This window comes from Dipodomys merriami, unplaced genomic scaffold (genome assembly GCF_024711535.1).
Source record: "Dipodomys merriami isolate MVZ:Mamm:240054 unplaced genomic scaffold, mDipMer1.0.p SCAF_64, whole genome shotgun sequence".
NCBI lineage: Eukaryota > Metazoa > Chordata > Mammalia > Rodentia > Heteromyidae > Dipodomys > Dipodomys merriami.
The window spans coordinates 3,327,326-3,353,056 of record NW_027206224.1 but is presented as its reverse complement, the minus strand read 5'-3'; the positions used below and the strand labels follow the sequence as shown (position 1 = coordinate 3,353,056).

At 46.1% G+C, this 25,731-nt stretch overlaps 2 protein-coding genes across 3 annotated transcripts; one reads left to right on the top strand and one right to left on the bottom strand.

Annotated features, from left to right (window-relative positions):
• Positions 1-7: 7 nt before the first annotated feature.
• Positions 8-21,757, top strand: LOC138815424 (phagosome assembly factor 1). Of its 2 annotated transcripts, XM_070004826.1 has the most exons (17): positions 8-98; positions 212-332; positions 6,072-6,154; positions 8,879-8,962; positions 12,583-12,626; positions 13,639-13,718; positions 13,983-14,077; positions 15,095-15,192; positions 15,281-15,393; positions 16,072-16,205; positions 16,294-16,377; positions 17,885-17,967; positions 18,503-18,546; positions 19,034-19,077; positions 19,202-19,260; positions 19,667-19,739; positions 20,356-21,757. In XM_070004826.1, exons 2-17 carry the CDS (start codon positions 269-271, stop codon positions 20,440-20,442), a joined length of 1,269 nt encoding a protein of 422 aa, XP_069860927.1. In that variant the 5' UTR covers positions 8-98; positions 212-268; the 3' UTR covers positions 20,443-21,757. The 2 variants fall into 2 exon arrangements, with proteins under 2 accessions (XP_069860927.1, XP_069860928.1); XM_070004827.1 differs by lacking the exons at positions 8-98; positions 212-332; positions 6,072-6,154 and adding an exon at positions 6,171-6,256.
• Positions 21,741-24,428, bottom strand: LOC138815425 (UDP-GlcNAc:betaGal beta-1,3-N-acetylglucosaminyltransferase 9-like). The gene is made up of 2 exons (XM_070004828.1): positions 24,364-24,428; positions 21,741-24,172 (listed from the first exon to the last, which is right to left on the bottom strand). The coding sequence occupies exon 2, from the start codon at positions 23,983-23,985 to the stop codon at positions 22,798-22,800; it is 1,188 nt and encodes a 395-aa protein (XP_069860929.1). The 5' UTR covers positions 23,986-24,172; positions 24,364-24,428; the 3' UTR covers positions 21,741-22,797.
• Between the last annotated feature and the right edge of the window lie 1,303 nt (positions 24,429-25,731).

Genomic DNA, 25,731 nt, shown 5'->3' with positions numbered 1-25,731 from the left:
CGCCACACTTTACGGCCGGACACGCCACTTTTGCAGCAGTTGTTGCCGCCGCCGCCGCCGTCACCACCACTGCCCCCTTGCCGCCGCGACTGCCGCAGGTGAGAAAGGGGTGTGAGGTTGTGCGGGGGCTGCCGCCTCCCCGGGATGGGTGGAGAGCGGGGCCGCCCCGGGCTGGCCACGACGGCCGTCAGCCGCCGGGTTGTCTCCTCAGGTCCCGTCCCGTCTGCGCTGCCGCAGGGAGGCCGCCAGGGCCCCGCGAACCGAGCCGATGCTGGACCTGGAAGTGGTGCCGGAACGCTCCCTGGGGAACGAGCAATGGGAATTCACGCTGGGTGAGTGTGGGGGCCTCCGCCAGGCCCCGGACACCGGTGCGCCCTTCCGCCCCTGGCCCCTGCCTCCGAGGCTCGGCTTCTGCGGCTGGCGTCCGGGCTTTCCTCTGTGATGGCTCCTTGCATTAGGTAACAGCTCTGATCTGCCGGTGGCACCGTGGTGGCCCCTGCTCGGACCGCCGTGGGGTCCCTCCGGGGCGGTGGGACTGCCCACTTGGAATGACAGGAGTAGTAGGCATACCCAAGCGGCACACTTACTGGCCCGCCCTACTCTTTTGTAAGAAGAAAATGTCTCTTGTAAACCTCCCTGTGGTCTGAAGGTCAGTACTGTTGTCCCCATTTTACAGTGTTAACAGCTAAGAAGTGGTTTGACTTCCCTAAACCCCTTCTGGGATCTCAGCTCTTCTTTCTTCGCTTTTTTGAAGGGTGGGTACGATCATTCTCCTTTTGGGGGAGGAACACGTAAACTCAGGTGATGGAGATCTGGTCTAAGGAATTCAGTTCCTTTGTGTTAAAGGAACTTCTGAGCGGAAATGGTGGTGAATACCTGTAATCCCAGCATTCTATAGACAGGAGGGTCACTAGTTTGAGTTAGCCTGGGCTTAATTTAATGAGAGACCCTATCGCAACACAACACAAAGGAGAGCAGGTGCCTCAAGCTTGTAATCCTAGCTACTCAAGAGGTTGAGATCTGTGGCTTACAACTGGAAAGTCCCAGAGATTTCAATAACCACCAAAAAGCTGGAACTTGGGATGTCTCTCAAGAACTTAAGCCTTGAGTGAAAAAGTTAAGGGACAGGGCACAAGCCCTGAATTCAAGTCTCAGTTGCCCCCACTGGAGAAAAAAAAGAGGAATTATCTGTTTTCTTATCTTTTAAAATTTAGTCTTATGTGGAGTTGTGTAATTATAAACCATACCTTATATGTGAGAGTAAAAGGTTGTTTAGTAGGAATTAGGGGAAAGTAACATTTTGTAGAAAATACAGTATGGTCTTTTTTTTCTTTTATTCCTTAGTCTAGTTTTCTCCCACCACCCTCTGAACCCAGAATGTTCTCATACTTTGTAAACTGTGTGTTTACTTTGATATTCAGCACTGAGGAAAGGGAATGGGAACAGGTGTAGCAGCTGCTTGTGTGTAGGATCCTGGACTTTTGTCACTCTAGTATAGGCAACTGAACTGAATCACCTACTTCATTGGATTGTGGCTTGTCCTTGAATTTGGAAGACTTGTGTCTATAGTGAGAATGTTAAAGAAACTCAGCAGTGCAGATTAGTAGTGGTGGCCAGGCTGCTGCTCAGCAGCCAATGTGTTGTAGGAGCTAGTTTTATTGGGAGGTCTTAGTCAACTTTTCTAATACCTTAGACTATGCCTGCAGGGAACTGCTCAGAAACCTGATAAATGCTCCAACTACCTTGGGGAGCACAGAGAATTTGGTTGATATCAGGCTATTACTGTTTGGCTTCAGATTAACTTCTTTCCTTCCTTCCCTTTGACTGTGTCCTATTTTTCTAACAGTGTCTGCTTGCACCTAGAACTCCCAGGGAAGGATTAGAAACACTTTCATAGCCTCAGACTGTGCTTTATGGTGTAACTAGATTACGATTTCTTTCTGATCTGAATGAAGTGATTAGGCTAGCAGTTGATGAGGATTTCTAGAAAACTGAGTGGGAAAGCAAGATTTCCTCCTGCAATTGCTTGAACATTCTAACCCAAAGTCCTGACTCTCCCAGTTAGACAGTTAATAGCAACCAAACATAGATGAATGTTGGGTCTAAAGTTGACATTTGGAGTTTAGAGTTCTATTCCTAGGCTAGAGAACCCGGCAGCACTTACCTCTTGTAATCAGAACATTGTAAGGTAAAAATTATTGCCAACTAAGAAATAGGCTCAGAGAAGAAATGTTAAGGAGCAAACAGGAATATCCTACTTCAAACTGTTACTTTGTTCTGAGGATAAGCCTAACTTTGTGCCCAGGTTTCTCATTGGAGTCTGTGCAAATATAGATGTATCTGGACCTTGCAATCATCTGTCTGGAATCCCAATAGGGAATTACATCTAGCATCTTGACTGCCTTCTGGCCTTTGTATAATGCCAGTGGAGATTAGGGAAAATCCAAAAATACAGGGACAGAATAAGCAGAATCTTTATGAATGTCACTGGTGATTTAACTATGTGGAATAAAGGCAGTGCAAACTTGAAATAATGCCCTTGTGACTTTTGGGGGGGGGGAGTGGGGTGGGGAAGAGCTTTTGTTTAAGGCAAGCGCTTGTAATATAGCCAGGCTGACCTTAAACTTGAAGTCCTCCAGGCTCCAGTACAATAGAGGTTTCATTGTGTAATTTCTATACATGTATACTGTTAGGAAACTGAGTCAGAAAGATATTAGAATAAAGAAAGATCAGAAAGTGAACTCAACAGATCAGAACAACCTTAATGAAAGTTAAAGAGAGATTCCTTGGTGGCCTGAGGAGAGTGGAAAACACAGGGGTTCTGGGGGCAGGGGTGGAAGGACTTAAGTAGGGTTGTGAGTAAGGGGCAAGGAAGGTCGCAGGTAGCTCAAGGGCTCAGAGAGTTTCACAAGTTTAAGGTGCAGTTTTGGCTCCTGGAACCTGTAGTTTGAGCTTGTCCCCAGCCTAGTTTGAGTTTTTTTCTTGTTTTTGTTTTTATTTTGAGGAACTGTGGCCTAAAGCCTGAGGGGTGGGGCAGGGAACTGAGCTTTCACATTTAGATTAATCCAGGCTGGAGAATGGGCTGGAGAATTTCTGAAGATTGGGAAGGGTAGCTAGCCTGTGGGCCAATCCTTGGGAGCAATTTTGAGTTATGAGAACAAAGCAGAATGCCCGTCATACACAACATTGCTCACTTTCTCTACCATTCACTCCTTTATCTGCCACCACCACCCCTCCCCCAGTCCTTTTTTGAAATTAGTGTTTGGTGCGACTTAGTTGAGCAGTTGTGAGTCCTTGAACTCAAACCACAGTAAACCAAAAGAAAAAAGTGCTGCCAAAAGAAGAGTCACTGGAGCAAATAGCTGTGTCTGAGATTGAGATTGTGTTATTCCACAGACTCAGTTTGTTAAAGACAGTGTTTACCTCTATGGGCTTTGCTCATAAGCAATAGATTCTGAATTTTAAAAAGTTTTACTCTCAGGGCTGGGAAGGTGGCTCAGTGGTAGAGTGCTTGGCTTGCATGCATGAGTTCCTGGGTTTGATTCCTCAGTACCACATAAGCAGAAAAATCCAGAAGTGGCGCTATGGCTTAAGTGGTGTTGCACTCGCTGTGAGTTGAAGAGCTGAGGGTCAGCACCCAGGCCCAGAGTTCAGGCCCCACGACCGATTACAAAAAAAAAAAGGTTTTATTATCTTATTAGCTAAGGCTACTTATAAGGAAGCTTCAAAGAAATAGTTATTAGAACTAAAGTAAGAGTACTATGGAAAGGGAATAATGAATTTGAGTTGATCTGGGGGGTTAGGGAAAGGTAGGTTATATATACTGGGAATGTATATCCTACTTGGAGTTCTAGTGTGATATATTGGCCAAAAAACAAAAAAACAGCCTGGTGCTGGTGGCTCATGGCTATATAACTAGTTATTCAGAAGGCTGAGACCTGAGGACCTCAGTTCAAAGCCCACCCTTTTTAACTTTTTTTTAACCAAACAGTGGTTTCCTAAGTCAGAATGGGATTAGATTATTTGAATGTAGATGGGCCACAAGGCTTACTCTGAAAGTTTGTTTGGCTTCTACCTGAACTTTCTTGCAGTCCTAGAGTGAAGGCTTTCTTCCCCTTTTCTAGTCACCCACCCCATAATCCTTTGTTCTACTTGTGGGAAAAGTTTTCTGTCAAAATGAGTTGCTTTAAAGGTTCCTGCTTTGGCCTAGTGGCTTGGTTCTTGTTGATTATTCTGCTAGGACAATATCAGCTTGAAAGGAAAAGAGGAAATGCTTTGGGGCAAGGAAGGAATTTTGAACTGTAAGTTTTATCTTAAATGGTTCCTAAATGGAATTAAGACACACCCAAGGTTCTAGAAAATAGCTGTGGGTTAGAGTGTGTTTTGAGTTTACCTTTGTGTAGTCTTAATAATATCTCAAAGTCTTTCAATGGTTACTTTATATATATAAATACATGTTACCCTTTAGCCAATTTTGAGCAAGTTGTGAGCCTGAGCCCTGCTGATTTGAGCAGAGGGATTGGGCCTACCCCTTTAGGGATTAAAAAAAAAGTAGTCTGCCTGCTCTGTGTGCTTGTTTGCTAGATTTTTGGCTGATGGTGTACCCATCTATAGAAGTAAACTTTGCCTTGTGAAGTTCCTTTTGAGATTGTTTCCTTATTTCTGTGCAACACTCCAATATCCTAAGCCATTTCCAACACATTAAATAAGTATCTGTTGCCACTAGGTAGATGGTCAGCTGGGAGCTAGAGATTCAGAGAGTAGTGAATAACACACCGACTTGCATTCAAGGAACTGAGTCTGTTTTTAGGATGTCTAGGACCTGTTGATGTCTTCTTGTTTAATATACAGTGGGCTCTGAAAACAAACTTGGGTGAGACCCTGGAATGTTTGAAGTGTCATTGGGATTCAGATTACTTAAAATGGAGGCATAGCCAGGTGGCTGGTGGCACACACCTGTAATCTTGGCTACTCTGGAGGCTGAGATGTAAGGGTTAAGATGCCAGCTCAGGCAAGAAAGTTCCAGAAATTCTTATCTCCACTTAACCACCAAAAACCTCAAAGTGAAGCTGTGACTCAAGTGATAGATAACTAGCCTCCTGCACAAAAACTCAGGTACAGAACACACACACACACACACACACACACACACACACACACACACACACACACACACACACACACACACACACACACACACACGGTATATGTAAATATGTTTAAAACCGTTTATGTGTTCTAAAATCTAAGGGTTTAAGTAATATTTATGCGTTTTTAAATAAGAATCTAGTAAAATCATTTGTAAAATGAGTTGATTCTGATAGATATGTGACTTTTAACTTACAAATGTACTAACAATAATCAATTGAGAGCTGCTGTAGTAGAAGCCAGAATGAAAGAGAAAGAACTTGCAATAAGTCATAGGAAGAGTGAGGGATAGAACCTTGATCTCCAAAGTCAGAAAGTCAGTGATTTTTCTGCTATTCTTCTGTTCATGTTGACTTTGCCTTCTCTGGCCCTTTGCCTGCTTTGGGATTATTGCAGATGACCCCATTTCCAGGAATTGTTTTTCTATGTTCCCTTCCTTGGGATAATCTGAATAATTCCTTAGTGCTTGTTGCTGTTTAGCTGTATTCTTATTTTGTTCATTGAACTTGTGTTTGTGTGTGTGTGTGTGTGTGTGTGTGTGTGTGTGTGTGTGTGTGTGTGTTGTTTAGCTGTATTCTAATTTTGTTCATTGAACGTGTGTGTGCGTGTGCGCTCTGCTCCTGGGGCTTGAACTCAGGCCTGGGCACTGTCCCTGAGATTCTTTTGCTTAAGGTTAGTACTCTATCACTTGAGCAACAGCTCTACTTCTGGCTTTTTTTTCCCCTGTAGTTTAGTAGAAATAAGATTTTCAGTGACTTTCCTGCCTAGGCCAAGTTCGAACCATGATCCTTAGATCTCAGCCTCTTGAGTAGCTAGGATTACAGGTCTGAGCACTGGCACCTGACTGTTTATCTGTAGACATTGGTAGATATAAGTAAACAGATAGCCCAAGTAACCACACAGGTGTCTTTGCTTTATTTCAGGAATGCCTCTGGCTCAGGCAGTAGCCATTCTTCAGAAGCACTGCCGCATCATCAAAAATGTCCAAGTTCTCTACAGTGAGCAGGTGAGTGGTGACTGCTTTGTTTACTGAATCGCATCAGTGAGTCACCTCCAGAGGATGACTGGCAGGGATTGCTGTGTTCCAGTGGGAGAATCCTCAGCACTGGTCAGTTGTCAACTTCATCTCTTTGATTCTGGAACTTTGTTTTAATAATCTAATGCTGCCAGCTTTAGAAGAGCAGTAAAAACTCAATATTTTTTAGGTCTGTGCTTAACTGCTCGCTGTCCCTTAAAGATGAGGACTTTTCATTCAGTCAGAGGGCACCTTGGATTGTCTCTGGTTTGCTAGGTGCTTGCCTTCCACTTCCACGTTTAAAACCATCTTTTCTTACTTTGTAAAACAATGAAGATGGAGCTACATCAATTGAGATTATTAATCTTGAAGAGAAAGGAATGTTTATTCAAACAACAGAAAAAATATCTTCATGTCTATTTTGTTTCTAGAATTACAATGATAACTAGATACTATGAAAATTGGATTGAAATATATGAAGGTATTTTTAATCTTATGGTTTCATTTAAAAATTATTCTAGGCTGGGCGCTGGTGACTCACACCTATAATCCTAGCTACTCAGGAGGCTGAGATCTGAGGATCATGGTTCAAAGCCAGCCCTGGCAGGAAAGACCGTGAGTCTCTTGTCTCCAATAAACCACCAGAAAACCAGAAGTGGCGCTGTAGCTCAACCGGTAGAGCACTTGCCTTGAGTGAAGAGCTGAGGGACAGCACCCAAGCCCAGAGTTCAAGCCCCACGACCAACCAAAAAAAAAAATCATTCCAAAGGAAACTATTATTTAACAGACATTACAAAAAGAGTTTAATTAGAAAGGATTATACACACACACACACACACACACACGCACGCACGCACGCGCGCGCGCGCGCGCGTAGAAGGATCAGAGTCAAGTATGGCCTGACTGAAAAGGTAGACACTAAATTAAAAAATAACATAATTAAGAAAGAATGTCTAATGACATGGATCAATTGATAGAATATTTGATTAGGAAATACAAAGCCCTAATTTCAATCCATAGCTACAATCAAAACAAATAATGAACATACTTTATTCTGGGGGGGGGAAACATCTTTTCTGCTTTGGTGGTTGGCTTGTTTTCAAAAGTACCACCAGTACATACCTTGATTGAAAGGAAGCAGATATAGCTCACCCCTTTACTCTCAAAAAGCAATCTCTCCATTGAGTACTGAAGCCTTCACTGCTTCTGTGATACAGACCACTTGCTACCATATAGAACAGCCCTTCTTCTGCTCTGTGTATTGCACAACTCAGAGAATAATTTTGAGCCTACATTACTTCAAAGGATGTTCCTTCTGAGAATCAGTTCAGTTCCTTTTTTTTTCAAATCCTAAAGTAAATGGTGTGTGTGTGTGTGTGTGTGTGTGTGTGTGTGTGTGTGTGTGTGTGCGCGCGCGCGTGTGCGTGCGTGCGTGCATGTGTATGCATGCATGTGTGCTCAGGGGCATGCTTGGGGCCTGGGCACTGCCCCTGAACTTTTGTGCTCAAGGCTAGCACTGCCAACTTGAGCCACAGCTCTGTTTCTGGCTTTTGATAGTTTATTGGCGCTAAGAATCTTTACATGTAATTAGACCACTATGAATTTTTAGTCCTAGAAATTGGACTGAAACATTCAAGGAATAGAACATGTTTTCTGTGGGTATGGACATGGTTCCAGCTGACAGCATAAGCAGTACCTGCTGAGTTTGGATCCTGGTTCTGTCACATGACATATATTCTTCTTTTTTTGGGGGGGGGTCCGGTTATGGGGCCTAAACTCTTGGCCTGGGTTCTGTCCCTCAGCTCTTCACCTCGAGGCTAGTGCTCTACCACTTGAGCCACAGCGCCACTTCCGGCTTTTTGCTTTTTGCTTATGTGGTGCTGAGGAATGGAACCCAGGGCCTCATGCATGCAAGGCAAGTGCTCTACCACTGAGCCACCTTCTCAGCCCTACATATGTTCTTTTTTTTTTTTTTTTTTTTTTGGGTCCGGTTGTGGGGCCTGAACTCTGGGCCTGAGTGCTGTCCCTCAGCTCTTCAGCTCAAGGCTAGCACTCTACCACTTGAGCCACAGCGCCACTTCTGGCTTTTTTCTTTTTGTTTATGTGGTGCTGAGGAATCGAACCTAGGGCCTCAGGCATGCAAGGCGAGCGCTCTACCACTGAGCCAACTTCCCAGCCCCAACATATGTTCTTAATAGACTTTTATATAGCTTTGTTTCATTTTATTTTTGTGCTGATCCTAGAGCTTGAACTCGGGGTTTGGGCACTGTCCTGGAGCTTTTGTGCTTAAGGCTAGCGTTCTATCAGTTGAGCCACAGCTTTTTGGAAGTTAACTAGAGATAAGAGTCACAATGGAAGTGGTGCTGTGGTTCAAGTGGTAGAGCACTAGCCTTTATAATCACAGATGTGGAACCTCAAGGAACCTCAAAAGAAAGTGACCTATATGCTCATATAACTTTGTCCCTTTCACCCAGGTATTTTGGATGGGAGAGATTCTTTATCCAGTGTTATGAAGCACAAGCTACAGACTAGAAGGAAGAGACACTGCATTCATGCAAAAGTTTTGTGGGGGGCTTCCAAACCTCATTAGTGGGGGGAGAGAGGGACTGCCTGCTCTTCAGTCTTCCTTGTGCATTGCATTTTTATTATAAGGTTTTCAGTTCATGCTGGTAAATAAATCAGTTGTTAAGAATGTGTTTTATTTTTGTTTTGTAGTCTCCTCTAAGCCATGACCTCATCCTTAACCTGACTCAGGACGGGATCAAACTACTGTTTGATGCTTTCAATCAGAGACTTAAGGTAACTATATAAATTATAACCATAGTCTCACATCTGGCTGATCCAGTCTTTCTGGAGCTGATTAATATGTATTGTTGTAAGATGTTTTTACCACATTCTTTTTTTATATATAACACTTGACACATTTATTATTCCTTTTATTATATTTGTAAACAGTACTCCTTCTGCAAATGACATTTTGTGAAAGGAAATGTACTTATTACCTGACATATGTAAAGGTAACCCCGCTGTATATTACTTCAATAATAATGTAAATTAGAAAATACAAAATACACAGGTGGGGGAGAGATGATGAGACAGCAGCTACTGATAAAAATAGGATTTGATTTTGATTTGATTTACTTCATTGTTATGTCAAACAAAGTGACTTGGAAGATAGAAAATAGAAACTGTTCTAGAACAAGAGGGCTTGGGGTTAATACTACCAGATGTGAACTGATACTTTAACCTCATTGTGAAAATGTAAGCAAACAACTTGCTGGTATTTAGGATGTCTTAATTAGCATCAAGTGCCATTTGCTAGCATCTATTTTAATCTAGGATGTTTTTAATGCACTCTGCTGTCAAGTTCCTGGGCCTCACAGGTTAGTCATGTGATACCAGACTCATGCCTCGGAGTCATGAGGTTGAATGTGGGCTCCAGCAGTGGCATACCAGACCCATTTTCCTGGTCAGATTGTGAAAAAAGACTTAGACACTTCCCAGCTCTTGTCATTCCATCACAAGTGATTTGTTAAGGAGAGAAAGCAGTAGTACATGGAAAGGATCCTTTTGGAGAAAATGATCTATATGAGGGATCATTGGCCAGCCTTGAAGAGAATGTCTTAAGCCTTCATCAAACAAGGCTTCTGGCTAAAAGTACTTTGCTGGCTTGAGGCCCTGACCTCATTGAAATGGCATATCAATCTGGCATGGTATATATTGCCATATCCAAGCATTCTGAAGGAGACCTGACCTGGCTGTTGTCTGAATCACAACTATTCCCCTGTATTCCTTGAACGGCCCTTCCCAGCATTGTTTTTCATATTTTGAAGCTTCATATTGCCCTTCATACTCAACAGATTTGGCTGACATTCAATGAGCATCTAACCTGTGTATGCCAATGAGTCAGGCCATGGGACTTAACTTTGCCAGCAAACAGCTTACACACATTTGGAAAAAAGTGTTCTTTGAAGCACTCTGCTCCCAGCAGAGGGAGCAGTTCTCAATAGGTAAGACGAAATAGCTTCAGAATAGACAAGAGGTTTCCAACTTGGTTCATTGTTAATGATTGTTAAATAAAGTTAGGGACAGTCTCTGGCCAAAAATGAACTACTTTGGAGTACAAATGTCCCAGTTTCTGTGGCAGTGCCAGATGCTCCTACATTAGTATTCTACAGTCCTGTCCTCAGTTGGGCCCAGAGTGGTATGACGGATATACAACCTCCACATTGAAGGCCAGACCTTCCAGCTAGAGCATACAGATGGTTCTCTATTTCTGTTTCTGGTCCGGATTTCTGTTGTCCAGCCTTGACAACCAAGCATGGAGCACCTCATAGTGCTTACTACTTAGAACCATTAATGGTGAAGTGTTCAGTACTTTTTCCATTTTCTCTCTACTCTGAGTTCTTGACATTCCATTAAATCCATTAAGCAAATTTCTCAGGGGTCCTGAAGTTCTTCAAGTTTAACCAGAGCCCTTTCATTAGAGGATCTGTTTGTATTTGTTAACCAAATACTTTCGGACTTGTCATTAAGTTAATGTATTACAGCTTGTTTTCTAGCAGGATAAACTTCTCTTTCATCTACTGTTTGTAAATAAAATAAACATCAAAATAAGCTAGTTCTGGAAGTAATTTGCTCTGACTTCTTTTTATAATAATATCAAATGGAAGAAGAGGACTCAGTATCAACATAGCCTCAACAGCTGCATGTATTCATTTCTCTGGAAAGGTGGTGGTGTTCCTGTGATAGATATCCCAGAATGACCTAAGTTGATTACACGGTCAGGTGCTGGTGGCTCATGCCTGTAATCCTAGCTGTTCAAAGCCAGCCTGGGCAGGAAAGTCTGTGAGACTTTTTTCTTTAATGTTGGTCATGGGGATTGAACTCAGGGCCTAGGCACTGACCCCGAACTCCTTTTGCTCAAGGCAGCGCTTTACCGCTTTAAGCCATAGCACCACTTCCAGTTTTCTGGTAGTTAATTGGAAATAAGAGTCTCAAGGTCTCCATGAACAGATGATTCATACCTGTAATCCTAGCTACTTAGGAGGCTGAGATCTGAGGATAGTGGTTTAAAGCCAGCCCAGGCAGGAAAGTCTTATCTCCAATTAATCACCAGAAAACTAGAAATGGCACTATGGCTCAAAGTGGTAGGGTGCTGGCCTTGAGCAGAAGAGTACAGGCACAGAAACTAAGCCCCAAGTACAAGCCCCACTACTGACCAAAAAAAAAAAAAAAAAACCCCAGTGGATTAGATATAGGGGTCTTGAGTCTTCACCAGAGCATCCATGCACATCGTTTGAGCATCCCTTGGAAGAAGGAAGGTTACTTACAGTTTTTCCCTCCATTTTTATTTTGAAATCCCTTTATTTCATAATGGGGGTTTTACTATCTTACCCAGGCTAGTCTTGAAACTATGAGCTCACGTGATTCTCATACATCAACCTTCCAAGTAGCTAGGAGTGTAAGTATGCTTCCCCCCACTCCCTTGCCCCTTTCCAAAATGAGAGCAGAGGAAAATCTACAGTGCTTCTGGAGGGGTTTTTTTTAACTTAATGTACATTAGTTGCACAAAAGTGGTTATTAACTTGTGACATTTCCCTACATAAATACAACATGTCTTGATCTACTTTACCCCTTTTCTTACTCTCCCTTATCCTGCTCTCAGCAGATTTCATGGTTCTATTTTCTGATGATACGCAAATAAACTATATCCACCATATCATCCTTTTTCAGATTTTGTAGCTCTTTCTGCTCCTGATGCCTACTCTTCCATCCAAGCTTGTTTTACTTTCTCGTCTTTTTTGGGGGGATGGGGAGTGAGGGGGCACAGGTCAGTCATGGGGCTTGAGCTCTGGGCCTTGGCGCTGTCCCTGAGCTCTTCAGCTCAAGGAGAGTGCTCTACCACTTGAGCCACAGTGCCACCTCCTGTTTTCTGGTGGTTAATTGGAGATAAGAGTCTCACAGACTTTACTGCCTGGGTTGGCTTAAACTGAGATCCTCAGATTTCAACCTCCTAAGTAGCTAGGATTACAGGCATGAGCCACCAGCACCTGGCCCTGTTTTTTGTTTTTTGTTTTAAATGCATATTAAATTGCACCAAGTGGTTTCACGCTTGCATAACATGTGACTGTGACTATGTAGTTGAGGCTGGCCTTGAACTCATGATCTTTCTGCTTCTGCCTCCCAAGTACTGGGATTACAGCCATAACCTACCATTCCTGGCTTGATTTTTTTTTTTTTTTTTTAGTTTTTCTTTTGTTTGTGTTTGTGGGGTGCTAATAATAGAAGCACAAATGCGGGCTAAGCACATACTCTGCAGCTGAGCTGTGCCCTCAGCCCTGTAAATGTGTTTTTATTTTTAGTCCTGTCATTGTATCAAATTGAGAAAATTAACAACTTTTAAACATTTCTTTTAGGTGATTGAAGTATATGACCTAACTAAAGTAAAGTTAAAATATTGGTAAGTTCCCCCTTCCCCAATTATTGTACAGATAGGCTTAATCTACTACCTTCATTAAATTGTTAAAGAATTATAATATCAGCAACCCAGGGATTACAACCTCCTAATTTGCTGTTTCCTGGGGAAGTAAAGCTCACTAAGAATATTCTGTGTAAGCTTGGCATGATGATGTACACCTGGACCTATAATCCCAGCACTTGGAAGGCTGAAACACATAGGAGGATCACAAGGTTAAAGCCAGCCTGGCATGGTTCCTGTATGTGTTATTAATATGACAGTTTCCTGAGTCATAACTGCTCACTTCTTTTCAAGTTTTTATGAACAGCAGAACAGCCAGATAGTTCTGACTTGAAAGCCAGTGCTAAAGAGAATGCCCAGAAGACTACCTATTAGCACTAAAATCTTTTTAGAATGAAAATGGACTTGTATAATCCATGGGGACTTGAGCCCACAGCAAGGTGTTATACTAGCATATAGAATATTTCTTTGGCAACATTTATTGCTTTACAATAAATGGTGGGTGATAGCCCTAGTTCTAGTTATCTTTTTGTGTGTGTGTGTTGGCCCTGGACCTTGAACTCAGGGCCTGGGCACTATCCCTGGGCTTCATTTTACTCAGGGCTAGTGTTCTACCACTTGAGCCATAGCTCTATTTCTGGCTCTTTTGATGGTCTTAACTGTGATCCTCAGATCTCAGCTTCCTGAATAGCTAAGATTATAAGCATGAATCACCAGTGCCCAGTTGTAGTTATCTTTTAGTTGGCTAGATTTTACCTCAGGATCTGGCTTTTCTTCCTCTCTTACTAAAAGTCAGTAATTGTCTTAAGAAACCCTAGAGAACTGGCTCTCTATATCAGCTTCACAAGAATTTACCTTCATACTTCATTAATTTTCTCACACCTCAAAGTTCTTTAATGCTGGGTGTGGTGACACAGCCATGTGATGCCATCACTCAGAAGGCTAAGGCAAGAGAATTCCAAGTTTATAAATTAAAAACATCTTTGTCTTTCAGTGGAGTGCATTTTAACTCTCAGGCCATAGCTCCCACCATTGAGCAAATTGACCAGTCTTTTGGAGCAACCCATCCTGGAGGTGAGTCAAATTCATCTTACTCCCCTGGTCATCAGTGGCAACCCATGGTGATAAACCTGGCAGGCGGAGCCATCCTGCCAAGCCTGAGAACTGTGGGGTTGGTACGTGGGTGTGAAGGAAAGCTCCTCCCCTTTGTTTTCATCCTAGTAAGCCAGTTCAAAAACAAGGCAGGAGGGAGGTACTGCCAGTCATAACTCCCTGCCAAGCTAGTTTATGTTAGTGATTTCACATGCCAGTCAACCATGTCATTTTCTTCTCCCACAGTGTACAACTCTGCTGAGCAGCTCTTCCATCTCAACTTCAGAGGACTGTCTTTCTCATTTCAGTTAGACTCATGGACTGAAGCTCCCAAGTATGAGGTTAGCCCTCTGTCCCCTAGTGATAGTTACACAGTGCCCATAGGGTATGAGACAGTAGCTAGTGCGTTGGTGGGATAGGTACTGACAGGCATCCCTGTCTTTAAAATCTTTAAGGACTAAGTGGTAGGGTTAACAGAATGGGGTCCAGGCCAATATTCCTAGGAAAATGGCACTTCACACTGCTCTGGCACTGAGACTGACTTTTCAGATACAAATCTGGCCATGTCTCACTGTAAAGCACCTAAACATTTTTGTTTTCTCAGTGAGCAAGAGTTTGGAGAGACTTATTTTCTCTATATTCAGTTACTTGGCTTTTTTGGTTTTGGTGATGGTAATGTTTTTTGGGGGAGGGTTGTTTGTTTTTGATTTTGTTTTTAATGGTACTAAGGATTGAACTCAGAGCCTTGTACCTACTAATCAGATACTTTACCCCTTGAGCCACTCTTTTAGCCCCTTTTTATATTGGTTATTTTTGAGGTAGGGTCTCGATTTTTATGCCCAGGCTGCCCTGGGCTGCAGTCTTCCTACTTTGGTTTTCCTGTGTTGCTGGCTATGACAGGCACACGCCACTGTGCCCAGCCATTGTGATTCACCCTGAAGTTAGGATAACAAGTATATACTAACTACCATGCCCAGCTGTTAGTTGAGATGGAGTCGCGAAATTTCTTTTTTGCCTGGACTGGCTTTGAACTGTGATTCCTCCCAATCTCTGCCTCCCAAGTTCCTGTTGTTTTAAAGATGAACTTGGAATCCAAGTGTGGCAGTACACACCAATAATCCCAGCTCTCAGGAGGCTGAGTCAGGAGAATCAAGAATTTGAGGACAGCCTGGGCTACATAGCAAGACCCTGTCTCAAAAACAAAAACAAACAGATGAACTTGCTTCTCCAGGGTGAGTTGATTGATCCAAAACCAGATTTGGCCATGTGCTTTAAAGACCATGAGTGCCAGGGAGGACCTGTGCCAGAGTCACATGACCTGCAGTACTCTTAGTAAAACTTTTGTCCTGTATTTTCAGCCCAACTTTGCCCATGGTCTAGCTTCTCTCCAGATACCCCATGGAGCAACTGTAAAAAGAATGTACATCTACAGTGGAAATAGCCTACAGGATACCAAGTAAGTAGTCTTAATGGCTATCATCCTGCTGAGGGCACGAGCTCCCTGAGGAAGAAGACCAAGCATCTGATTCTGTGCCTGTTCCCAGGGCTCCTGTGATGCCCTTGAGCTGTTTCCTGGGCAATGTGTATGCTGACAGTGTAGATGTCCTTCGAGATGGAACAGGACCATCAGGTTTACGACTTCGCCTACTTGCTGCAGGTCTGTTACATTCAGGGAGAAACATTCTAAAATCCTGTGTGCTTAGTGATGATCTTAGTCCATTCAGGCTGTAATAATAGAACTACATAAACTGGGTGCCTTATAAGTGACAGAAATATATTTCTCACAACTCTGAAGGCTAGAAACTCGAAAGATCAAGGCACTAGCAGCTTCAGTTTCCAGTGCAGGCCCACTTCATGGGTCTTAGACATGTTTCATTGTGGGGCTCACTAGCTCTTTGGCATCACTTTTTTTCTATAAGCATGCAGTAATTGTATAAAGGCATCTTAATTGTGCTATTTCTATACGTGCATGCAATGTATCCTGATCAAACTGACCCCTCTATCAGTCTCTCCTTTACCCTTCTTAAAAATTTCAACAGGTTTCATTGTTCTGTTTTCATAAACTAATTACTTTGACATATTCATCCTCATTCACCCTGTAATTCTCCAGAGTTCCTTATGACTTGGGAAGATTAAATGCTCCTCAATACATAATGGTCTTTTATTATAGAGTCTCAAACTTGTTGACCTGCTATTTCCATTTGTATGTAATCTTGCATACAAACTGAAGGAAGTTTGGTGTGATAATGTAGTCAGTGGCTTCTTTGAAGGACCTTGAGCTTTAATGTCTCCATTCCTGACCTGAACCTGATAAACCCTTCCTTGTTCTCTGCAGGTTGTGGACCTAGCCTTTTAGCAGATGCGAAGATGCGGGTATTTGAACGCTCAGTGTATTTTGGTGATTCCTGTCAAGATGTTCTAAGCATGCTTGGCTCTCCACACAAGGTCTTCTATAAATCAGAAGACAAGGTAGAGAAAATACGTTTGTAGAATGAATAGGCAGTCTCTTTTTTTAAATGAATAGTAACTTCATTGTTATTTTTTTTTCCCCAAACAGATGAAAATTCATTCTCCCTCCCCTCATAAACAAGTCCCATCCAAGTGCAATGACTACTTTTTTAACTACTTCACTCTTGGAGTGGTAAGTTGTGGTATTTCCTTTCTGTTGGCAAGAGCAGTGCACTGTTGCATAGCTGTGTGTATACGTGTAGCTATAACCACACCTGGACATAGGGGACTTCATCTTTTTTTTTTCTTTTTCTTTTTCTTTTTTTTTTGTCCATTGTGGGGCCTGAACTCTGGGCCTCTTCAGCTCAAGGCTAGCACTACCACTTGAGCCACAGCACCACTTCCGGCTTTTTTCTTTTTGCTTATGTGGTGCTGAGGAATCGAACCCAGGGCCTCAGGCATGCAAGGCAAGCGCTCTACCACTGAGCCACCTTCCCAGCCCCATAAGGAGACTTCATTAGCCCTTGTAGCTTAATGTTTTATAGACCATTTCCCCAGAAATATTAAGAAACACCAGGTTTCCTGGTTTGTCTTCTTTTCTGAGAGAAACATGCCAGATAGATGGAGGCTGAGCTCTCTTTATACAGTGCATTAGGTTCCTCTTCTGGAGTCAAAACAGGGAGGGAAAGAACTTAGACTGTGGGAGTATGCTTTCGTAATTTTAGATTACCACCCCCGAGGTAACACCTTAAAGACAAAGCACTGGATGGAGCTGGTAGTAGATTGCATATATGAGAAATAGTTGGGTGAACTGTGTCGGGAGGAAACATCTCAGCTGGCCTGGCCTAGACTTTGGGTCTTCTGAATTACCTTTAAGGCTTTCGTGGTCTGAGGTACTGAAGTAGCAGAGATTGAAATTCAAAGAGGGAGACAGGAGAGACTGGATCTGCCTGTGTGGGAAAGACCATTACTGAGCCAGGGGTCATGGGGGAACCACTGTGGATCATAAACTGTTGCAGGTAGGATGGTGGTAAGAGGGAGCGCTGCTACTGCTGCTGCTAAAACCCTGGTTCCAGTAACAGTGATGATGGAGGCAGCAAGGAAGATGGCAAGAATGGACAGCTTTAGTAGACACTTGTTGGTTACTGCTAGAGGGTAGAGACACAGGCAACCCTGGGTTCCCAGACCTGAACCTGACAGAACCTTGGAAAGGTGAATGAGAGCAGGTGGCATCAAATCTAGGTTTGGGTCCTGGCTCACTTTATAGTCAGGTGGATTTTCAGAGCTAGGGGATTGCTGAATTCTGAAGGGTGTAATGGGAGCCAGGATGGTCTGTCTGATTGGTTGTGGCATTCAGAATACTCAGGTGACTCGAGCTGTTCAAGAGTCAAGGCCCCCTGGTTCTTGGTAGCATTTGAGTTAAAATCTGCACTCCATTAGATTTTTTAAATTTTAGGTGCTGTTATAGGAAAGATCTCCTTTACACGTTTTAGTTCACAAGCAACCATAAGTTGAGCCTTCTTGCCAGCTCTCCCCTGTCCACAGAAAATGCTATCGCCCTTGACTGTTGTTTAACAGAAGATTGATAGCCACATACATCACCATTGGTGGAGCCTCTAGGTTGGGCATGCCCTTCAAAAGGCCCCTGCCCTGCCTCAGCCTTATTGACTTTTCCTGGTGTCACCCTGCTTTCTATCTAGGACATCCTCTTTGACGCGAATACACACAAAGTAAAGAAGTTTGTCCTGCATACCAATTACCCCGGGCATTATAATTTTAACATGTGAGTACAACCATTTCTACACTCTGAGAAGTGAGCATTGGGCTAAAAGCCCCCCAGGAAAAAGAAGTTGGGGCTTTGGGTGCTCGCTAGTTCATCTCTGCCTAAGAGGGCTTTGTTTTGTGTGGTTATTTTTGTTTAGCAGTGTTGGAGATGGTCAAGTGCTCTGAGGCACTGAGGTGACCTCACAGCTTCTCCTTGAATTCTCAATTGTCTCATGGGTACTGAATGTGTGAATGCCTTCTATGCTCTTGCTACTATGGCCAATGCGTTCTATGTCTCTGTTTGTAAAAGGAGTAGAGAGAGAGATCAATATCTTGAAGGGGATAAATTCTGTAGTCCTCAGAGTCTTACCCTTTTGGGTCACTTCATTGCCTAAATTGGGTCTTCCTTGATGAGTTCTGAGGCCAGAGCCTCAAGCCTGGGCTTTGGGTGGATATGTTAGGTTCTGTTTTTTTCTGGGGTACAGAGCAGGGATGTAGATCAGGCTTCCCAGGAACCCAGTCTTTACTCTCTCTCTCATCTGCCTTCTCTCTAGCTATCACCGCTGTGAGTTCAAGATCCCACTAGCCATAAAGAAAGGTGAGTAGGCTATTCCGTTAGGTTAAGGAAGAAAATTTAGACTCGCTTGTCCTCTTGAGAAGGGGGAGGAAACCAGGCAGAGAGGGTGGTAGTTAGTTGGTATAGCCTTTGCCCATAACCTCAGCTCTCTGGGATGGGGCCCCTTGTTTTAAGGGCTTCTTCGTTGGTGGTCTGATGTCCTGGAGACCCTCGTGGCCTTAACCTTTGGCTAGGATTGTTGACTACTGGAAGGGAAAGTTTCCTATCTATAGATGATCACCCAGTGCCCTCAACCTGTGCTTGGTACCCACTGCTGGTTGGTGTAGCTCAGGCTTAAATTGGTCTCCCTTTGCCCTTTCATCCTCTTCAGTTTGGGAGCTCCAAACAGCCTGTTTTGTGTGTCTGCTCCACCCTAACATAGAAGCTGGCTGGGTGTGGATTCTGCCTGTGGCTGGGACCACAGGTGGGCTAAGCCAGCTACCAGCATGGTCCCTGTGTTCTTTTTCAGAAAATGAAGATGGTCAGACAGAAACATGCACCACCTACAGTAAGGTGAGAGTTCCTGTTTTCCACCTGAAAATGAGATGGGGCATGAGCCTGACAGCAGTCTGGGGCTGGCCACTGGTCACAGTATGACCCTACTAACCTTGCTGCCCTTTCTTTATCTCTTGTACAGTGGGACAATATTCAGGAGCTCCTGGGCCACCCTGTGGAGAAGCCTGTTGTTCTACACAGGTGAGTGGGAGGTTGCCATCTCTGACCACCCCGTCCTGCTTCTGAAAACCCAGAAGCCTGCCAGTGGGTATTGCTACCTGACCCAGCATATTAAGGCTCAGACAGCCTAGAACAAGTGCCTCTTGTTATAGCTCCCTTCTATCTGCCCTGGGGCTAGGTGTGGGAGCCCTCTTAATCTCTAGTTAGTTAGAACAGGAAGCTGATCTTGACTATTGAGTCAGGGATTCTTAAGGATTCTAAGTTGACTGAGGCCATGCCAACTCTTAAGGTCTTGAGGACCTTAAGAACCAGGCATGCACTCTGCCATGAGAGACCACTAATCAGTGGCCCACATCCCAAAAGGGACTGGATATTCTTCTGGCCTTGCCTCTGTTTGCTCCTCTAACTCTGATTTCTCTGGCCTCAGGTCCTCTTCTCCAAACAACACCAACCCATTTGGCTCCACATTCTGCTTTGGTCTTCAGCGGATGATCTTTGAGGTAAGTTTAGTGAGTTAGAGATTGGTCGTCATGGCAGGAACAGGCAAATGATGGAGGGAAATTGAGGAAGGCCTGTCATTCTAGGCAGTAATCCTTCCTCAGAAGTGATATTGGGAAAATGAAGGGTTATAGAGGCTGAAGCTTATATCCAGAAAGATGAAAAGTAACAGAGATCCTATGTATTTCTATCTTAAAACAGGCATAGCCGGAAAGGGGACCCAGGGTAATGGGGCTAAAGGTAGCATATTGGGGAGGCCCTTGAGTGTTGTGAATGGACTGTGGGGGAGTGGCTTTGATGGGCCTAATGACTTGGGAGATGAATGAGTAGCGCCCATTTTCTGCCTAGATGCCACACCTTTAGCAGCCTCTTAGCAGTTGCAGAAGGGCTGGATAAATGGGTGTGGTAACTGCACTTCCGATGAGGAACAGACAGGTCCTCTGGTAGAAGTGGTACCTGCAGCATGAACTCTGGGGAAGGTTGAGGGGTCAGAAAGCTCAGGCCTTGGATTCAGGTGAATTATATGTGTGATCTCAATACAGGGCCCTCAAGCCCTGTACACAGATCTTGCATCCCTTCTATCCCTCCCCTTAACCTATTGTTGTCTTCTCTCACCAGGTCATGCAGAACAACCACATTGCCTCAGTGACTCTGTATGGTCCCCCTAGGCCCGGTGCCCACCTGAGAACAGCAGAGCTCCCCTAGAGATATTTCCCATGCCCCTTTGCCTGTGGAACTGTGCATTGCATTTAGCTCAGTGGGTCTCTGTGCCACCCTGTGGCTTTTCTGGACAGGTTGCCAGTGTTGAAGGGTTGTAGGATGTTCCCGAGGTGGGTCTCAGGCTGAATGCTCTTCCGTGGGACAGTCAGCCCAGACATTCTTCTGTCCATTCTAAGCCTGCTGCTGCTGGCAAGAAACACAGACTGCAAAGAGAAGCACAAACTTTGATCCTTGGTATCTGGACATGGGGGTTCTTGATATACTGGAGCAGGATTCATCAACCCTTGGCTGAGGACACAAGTGCCCTGGATGACGACAAGGCCCTGCCTTGGGGCGTACATTGCCACGTGACCCTTAAGGCAAGCAGGTTGTGTGTCCATAGTACTTGGTTGCCATGTTTGCACTACATCCACTTCAGTGACTTGATAAGCTGGTTATGGCCAAGATGGCCCGCGCAACTGTCCCTGTTCCTTTCGTGCACGTGCTCCCTGCCAGGCCAGGAAGCACCCCATCTAAATAGGAAACAGCTTTCTACCATCCAGGTATGTGGCAGGCCTGGTCCACTGCTCTTGGAGTCAGCTTTTAAGGTTACCTGTGCCTCTGCTTGGCCCACCCTGGCTGGCAGGACTGCATGTTTCCATCCTGTTTGCCTCTTTATTTTAATGCCAAAGTTTTAGCCAAAGACATCTTCCTCCTTTTGTCATGTTCAGCATTCTATTCTGCACTGTGGGCCAGTCCCTTGCCCCAACCCTGGGTACTGTCCCTCGGCCAGGCCACTCGGAGCTCAAGGCCTCTCGGAGCTCAAGGAAGGCTGGGCTACTTGATTCCTTCATGGATATTGCTAAAGGAAAATAGCATATATGTGCTTTAAAAATATTAATCCTTTTGAAAAGAATTGAGAAGAGAAATGTATAATTTTATCCCATTTTTAATATTTTGGTCTAGCAACTTGTGATACATAGATGAAAATTTTTGTGAGTTTTTCAAATGTGTATACAGACTTTTGTAAATATGACTTTTGTAATTAACTCATGTACAGCCTCATCCTGTATAGTTCATGAATGTGCAGGGGACCTGCCCCACATGCCAGTATGGTTCCTGGACCTACACCCAGGCCTCTGTGGCACTCCCATGACTTTGTGACTGACTAGTGTCTTCCCATTGGACTGTAGTCTGGCCAGAGACCCTGCATATCCCACTGCCGGGGTAGCCAGGTCTGTGCCCATCTTCTTGGAATGGGGAAACTTCCTCGTTCCCTGCCTACATCCCTTCTCCAATAAAGTACCTATGCCCTCAGCAATGGCCCACTGTGTGCTGCTGCTGAGATGTTTGTACTAAAATCAGTGTGGAAGTACTGGTCTTTTGAAGGAGGGGTGGTTGAGGAACATGAATTTATAGTGGAGGAATCTTAGAAGGGCTCCTCAGTTCCTCTAAAGTGACTGGGACAGCTGTCAGGACATTGGCATCATTGTCTGGGTTTAGGAGCTGGGAAGACTTTAGGTAAGACAATGATAGTTCTCCCTATACTTGGCTCCATCCCTGGTGTTTCAGGCAGATTTGGGCCCAGGAGGGGTTGACTAGAAAAGTAAAGTTCAGCTGGGCTCTGATAGCAAACGCCTGTAATTCTAGCTACTCGGGAGACTGAGATCTGAGGATCATGGTTCAAAACCAGCCTGGACAGGAAAGTCAGTGAGACTTATCTCCAACTAACCACTAGAAAACTAGAAGTGGAGCTGTGATTCAAATGGTAGAGCGCTAGCCTTGAACTGAAATGCTCAGGGACAGTGCCCAGGCCCAAAGTTCAAGCCCCACGACCAGAAAAAAGAAAGAAAAGTAAAGCTCAGAGGGGAGAAATATAAAGTGGACACAAGGATGGCCACGGTCCAATTTGGATGAGCAGGTGGGGAGCAAAATGTCTACTTTTGGCTGGTTGAGCAGACTGCCTGCCACAACAGTCCATGAAGCCCCAGGTCTGGTCTTGAGATTTTTGTGTTTATACTGACCCAAGGGTTCTAACCACACCTACACACCACTGTGGATGATATTTGCTACTAGGAGGCCTAACGTACTTCTTTAGGGCCTGTGAGGCAAAACATGGTTATCCACCACCTGGGCCCTAGCTCAGTGGGTCGCTCTTGCACTGGTTCCAGATCTGCTGTTGGTAGTGTGAGCCCGCAGGAGCCAAGCTCCATCTCCATTCTCTGGGATCCTTCTGAAGCAGACACGATGGGCTGGGGGAAAGCCACACACACACCCCCATAATCGGTACAGTATTGGAAGCCTCTTTAAGCTGCCCTCTGGCTCCATCTTCAGGCAGAGTGAGGAGAACACACGTTGAGACTAAGAGCTCCATTGAAAGGGGACAGCAGCCACCGGCTGTGGATGCGCACAGACCGGCCCGTGTGGTCGGTGCAGCAGGTGCCACATAAGCCAAATATCAGAGGCGGAGAGCCCGTGCACTAGCACCAGTTCGCGGTAGAAGCAGGGGTCAAAGGTGCGCAGATGAGGCGCGGCTGAAGGCTGGGAAATGCCAAAGGTACGGAAAGCGGAGTGAGGCTCAGGTGTGAGCCGCAGGCGCTGCAGACACATGCCTAGAAAGACATCATCGATGGGAAAGAGCTCAACCTGCGCGCAGGCAGCGGCCAGGCGGCGCAGCGTGGCCCTGGAAAGCACGAAGCCCCCTCCGCCCGCGTAGGCCGGATAGGCAGGCAGGCCGTACACAGCCTCGGGGATGTAGTACTTGCTCGCCCTCGCACGGATTGGCCGCGCCTGCACAATCACGTCGCCCGCAAGCAAGTCCTGGGTGGGATCCCGAGGCGCCAGGAACTCCAGCAGGTTCCCCAAGTGCACAAACACATCAGCGTCGCCCTTAAAAATGAAGCGCGCCTCAGGGCAGAAGGCTGAGGCCCAGTTCAGAAAGTGGATCTCCTTGAGCGTCAGGTTGAAAAAGGTGTCGTCAAAAGCCCAGAGCAAGATGTCACCATATACCAGACTCTCGGCCCTCAGCAGCGCACGCCAGTGAGTCGGCGTGCTCGGCCCTTCGGAGTCCCCGGGGTCGGTGCCTGCGGCCCGGGGCACACCCAGCAAGAACACGCGGCGCACGAGCGCCCCCTGCACGCGGCCCTCGGCACCCCACGTCTGGCGCACGGCCTGGCGCCGCTCGAAGTCTGCAGCCACCGACTTGACGGCGATGAGCAGATCCGGCTGGGGGCCGCGGCACTTGTGCGGCTGGTTGATGAGCAGCGCGAAGCGCCGCTGGTCCTTGGCGCGCAGGTAGCGGCCGAAGTCAAAAGGGCCCGGGGGCGTGGGTGGCACTGGCGTGTCCCCTTCGTAGGCCGGCGGGGCTACGTCGGGAGCCTGGAACTCGCGAGGCCCGGGGGTGGGCCTCTGGGTCGCCAGTCCTGGCGCTGGCGACAAGCTGGTCGTCGGGGCTGCCCCGTCACGCTGCGTGTAGAGTAGGAGGCCCAGGCTGGCACCGAGGAGCAGCGTCATGGACGCGTCCCGGCGGAGGCGCAGCCTCTTCCTCATGGCCGCTTAGCCAGCGCCCGCCCTCCCTTGCAGGGGTCACTTCGGGGTCCCCAGGCGGTGGTCGCAGGCCGGGGCTCCCAGTCCCGCCCTCCCCGAGAGGTGGAGACCGGAGGCCACGCCCCGGCCGCCAGCTAGCGGCGATCCATCCCCTGTGGTCAGCCTCTGCACCAGGGTCCCGAGGCACAACCTGAAGGAATAAGAGGGCGCCCGCTGCAAGCCGACTCGACGCAGCCCCCTCGGCTGGGGCCCAGGGCGGTGGCCCGCCCGCGGCGCTGAGACCGGAGCTTCGGCTCTACCCCCAGCCCCGCGCCGAAGCCCAATCCCGCTCTACTTTTCCTTCCCAGTCCCGGCTTCTGTTCCAGGGATCCCAACACTCACACTCAATCCCAGAGCGATGTAGCACCCGGATATCGGAACTTCGGGCTCGGTGCAGGGTCCCAAGGGCGGCCACGGCCGGGGCCTGGGCCAAATGCAGAGTTGGCAAGAAGGGGGGGGGGGGAGTGGTGCCACGTGACCCTCCAGCTGTGGGCGCCAGGACATCTGGAGCTGAGCTCCGCCCAGGCGCTAGGAGTGCCTGGAACACCTCCATCTCCAAGTGGAGACTAATTCCCGAGAGCATTGCTCACAGGCCCTTTCTCCTGGGAAAGCCTGCTCTTGGCGCTAGCGGAAGCTCTTCCAGTCTGCCTTCCTATGGCTTGGGAAGTGTCTGGTTACTCCTACCCCTTCTGTGGAGCAGATGGGACTGGGTTTTTAGGAGCCTCGAGCCCACCAGTGGGTTCCAAATCCCCAGGCTGAGCAGCTTGGTGTCCATCTGGCCATTACTGCGGCCTACCCTTTCTTCTTCAGAGTCTTTTCTCAGCAACCCTGGTCCCACCAGGCAGGGGCTGCCCCTGGACACATGACTTCCTCCTTTACTCCAGGCTCAGCCAAGTCTGCCATCCAGTAAGAACAAACACATAAACAAGATAGCTTGTCCAGACCTGCCAGCCACTCTCATAGCCAGATGGGGGCACCACTCCCCTAAGAGTTAACTGACTTGTCCAGGATCACACAAGTAGAAAGTACTGCCCCTAGGTCTTCTGTAACTCAGGAATCTTCTGGGATAGACGACATAGGACCAAATCTGTGTTCATTCTTCAGGAAAGCACCTAAGTCTTTTCTTCCCAGGACTAGTCTTAGTTTTGAATCCCCTGGTCTTCAGTATAGACTTCTCAGGAAGGAAAGATCACCATGCCTAAAGTCACTGAAGGCTGGCTAAGGAAGCCCCTAAAAAAGCCAGTGAGCAAAAGCTTGACCTGCGTAGGGAGCAGGTGGTTCACATCTGTAATCCTAGTTACCCCAGAAGCCAAGATCCAGAAAATTGCAGCTAGAAGACTGGTCCAGATTAAAAAAGAAAAGAAAAAAAAATTGAGGCTGGTGGCTCATGCCTGTAATCCTAGCTATTCAGAAGGCTGAGATGTGAGGATAGTGGTTCAAAGCCAGCCCAGGCAGGAAAGTCTGTAAGCCTCTTATCTCCAGTTAACCACCAGAAAATCAAAAATGGCGCTGTGGCTCAAGCTCAAGTGGTAGAGCGTGAAGAGCTCAAGGACAGTGCCCAGGCCCAGAACCACAACCGGAAAAAAAAAAAAAGTTGGGTGACCCCATTTCAACAGAAAAAAAGCTGGGTATAATACACAGGAAAATGTGCCTGCACAACTTTCTGAGGAGGGAGTTTGGGGCCCCTGGATGTATTGTTCTAAGTTCAGG

What these genes read in the sequence shown, in the direction of transcription:
- LOC138815424 (XM_070004826.1), top strand. Translation starts at nt 269, where the DNA reads ATGCTGGACCTGGAAGTGGTGCCGGAACGCTCCCTGGGGAACGAGCAA. An exon ending in ACTTCGCCTACTTGCTGCAG is followed by an intron (nt 15,394 to 16,071) that starts GTCTGTTACATT and finishes TGTTCTCTGCAG; the next exon opens with GTTGTGGACCTAGCCTTTTA. An exon ending in ACTACTTCACTCTTGGAGTG is followed by an intron (nt 16,378 to 17,884) that starts GTAAGTTGTGGT and finishes CTTTCTATCTAG; the next exon opens with GACATCCTCTTTGACGCGAA.
- LOC138815425 (XM_070004828.1), bottom strand. Translation starts at nt 23,985, where the DNA reads ATGAGGAAGAGGCTGCGCCTCCGCCGGGACGCGTCCATGACGCTGCTC.